Below are 804 nucleotides of genomic sequence, written 5' to 3'. Positions count from 1 at the left end.
TCTTTCCCATGCTTCTGGGCTCAACTAGTGCCCCTCCCCCTCTTTCCTCACGCGTCAGGTGTTTTTTCGGCTTTGCTCAGAGGCGCTGGGTGTTGGCTGCAGCCAGGGCCACCGGCCGCTGCAGGTCTGCAGACTAGGGGGTCCGTGAAAGATGACTACGATCTGTCAAAAGTATATGAATGCCCAACACTGTAAAGTCAAAGGGGCCTGCACCTCCGTTAAACAAATGCTTAGGTGTCTGCAAATGAAAAAAAAAAGTTTAGGATTGTATGGGATGGGTCACGTAGTGCAGGGGTGGGGCCAGGCCTCCGCAGCGGGTGCGGTGGGGGGACCCCTCACAGCCCTGCCCCTCTCGGTTGTCTATGCGAAGAGCAGCAGCAGTTAAGCCGGGCTGCAGCCGCCTCATCCCACTACTCGCTTTCAGAGCGACACAGGCTAGGCAAGGCCTTACACCGCCCATTTTTCAAAGCACTCAGCCTTTCCCCGACAGCGGACTAGCGCGGAGGGCGCTGGAGCTGGCCGCCCAGCCCAGTCGCTTGAAGAGCGCGCCGCCAACCAGGGCTGTGGGAGGCACAACCTCCCTGCCCCACCTCCTGCCCTCTCTAAAGATGGCAACCGGAACAACTTCAGGCGCGACCCCATCGCCAACTCCGGTTGGCTGCGTCTGCCACGTGATACAAGCATTCCGCGCGCTCCCCTGCGCTGATTGGGCAGCGTCACGAGAGAAGGCGGGGCGGGCCGGCACACTGTGGGAGTGGCCAAGATGGCAGCCAACGGGCAGCTGCTCACCTGGTGAGTACGACT

At 60.7% G+C, this 804-nt stretch overlaps 1 protein-coding gene across 2 annotated transcripts in view; it reads left to right on the top strand.

Annotated features, from left to right (window-relative positions):
- Nucleotides 1-720: 720 nt before the first annotated feature.
- ICE2 (interactor of little elongation complex ELL subunit 2) overlaps nt 721-804 on the top strand; it is a 66,087-nt gene continuing 66,003 nt past the window's right edge. For both annotated transcript variants that reach the window (XM_025199462.1, XM_006020036.3), the window contains exon 1: nt 721-792. In XM_025199462.1, coding sequence (XP_025055247.1) covers nt 764-792 — 29 coding nt within the window. In that variant the 5' untranslated portion in view covers nt 721-763. The remainder of the gene's footprint in view (nt 793-804) is intronic.

Source organism: Alligator sinensis, unplaced genomic scaffold (genome assembly GCF_000455745.1).
Source record: "Alligator sinensis unplaced genomic scaffold, ASM45574v1 scaffold458_1, whole genome shotgun sequence".
In the NCBI taxonomy this organism is placed as follows: Eukaryota; Metazoa; Chordata; order Crocodylia; family Alligatoridae; genus Alligator; species Alligator sinensis.
The sequence above is the reverse complement of the archived record's forward strand: the minus strand, read 5'-3'. Positions and strand labels throughout refer to the sequence as shown.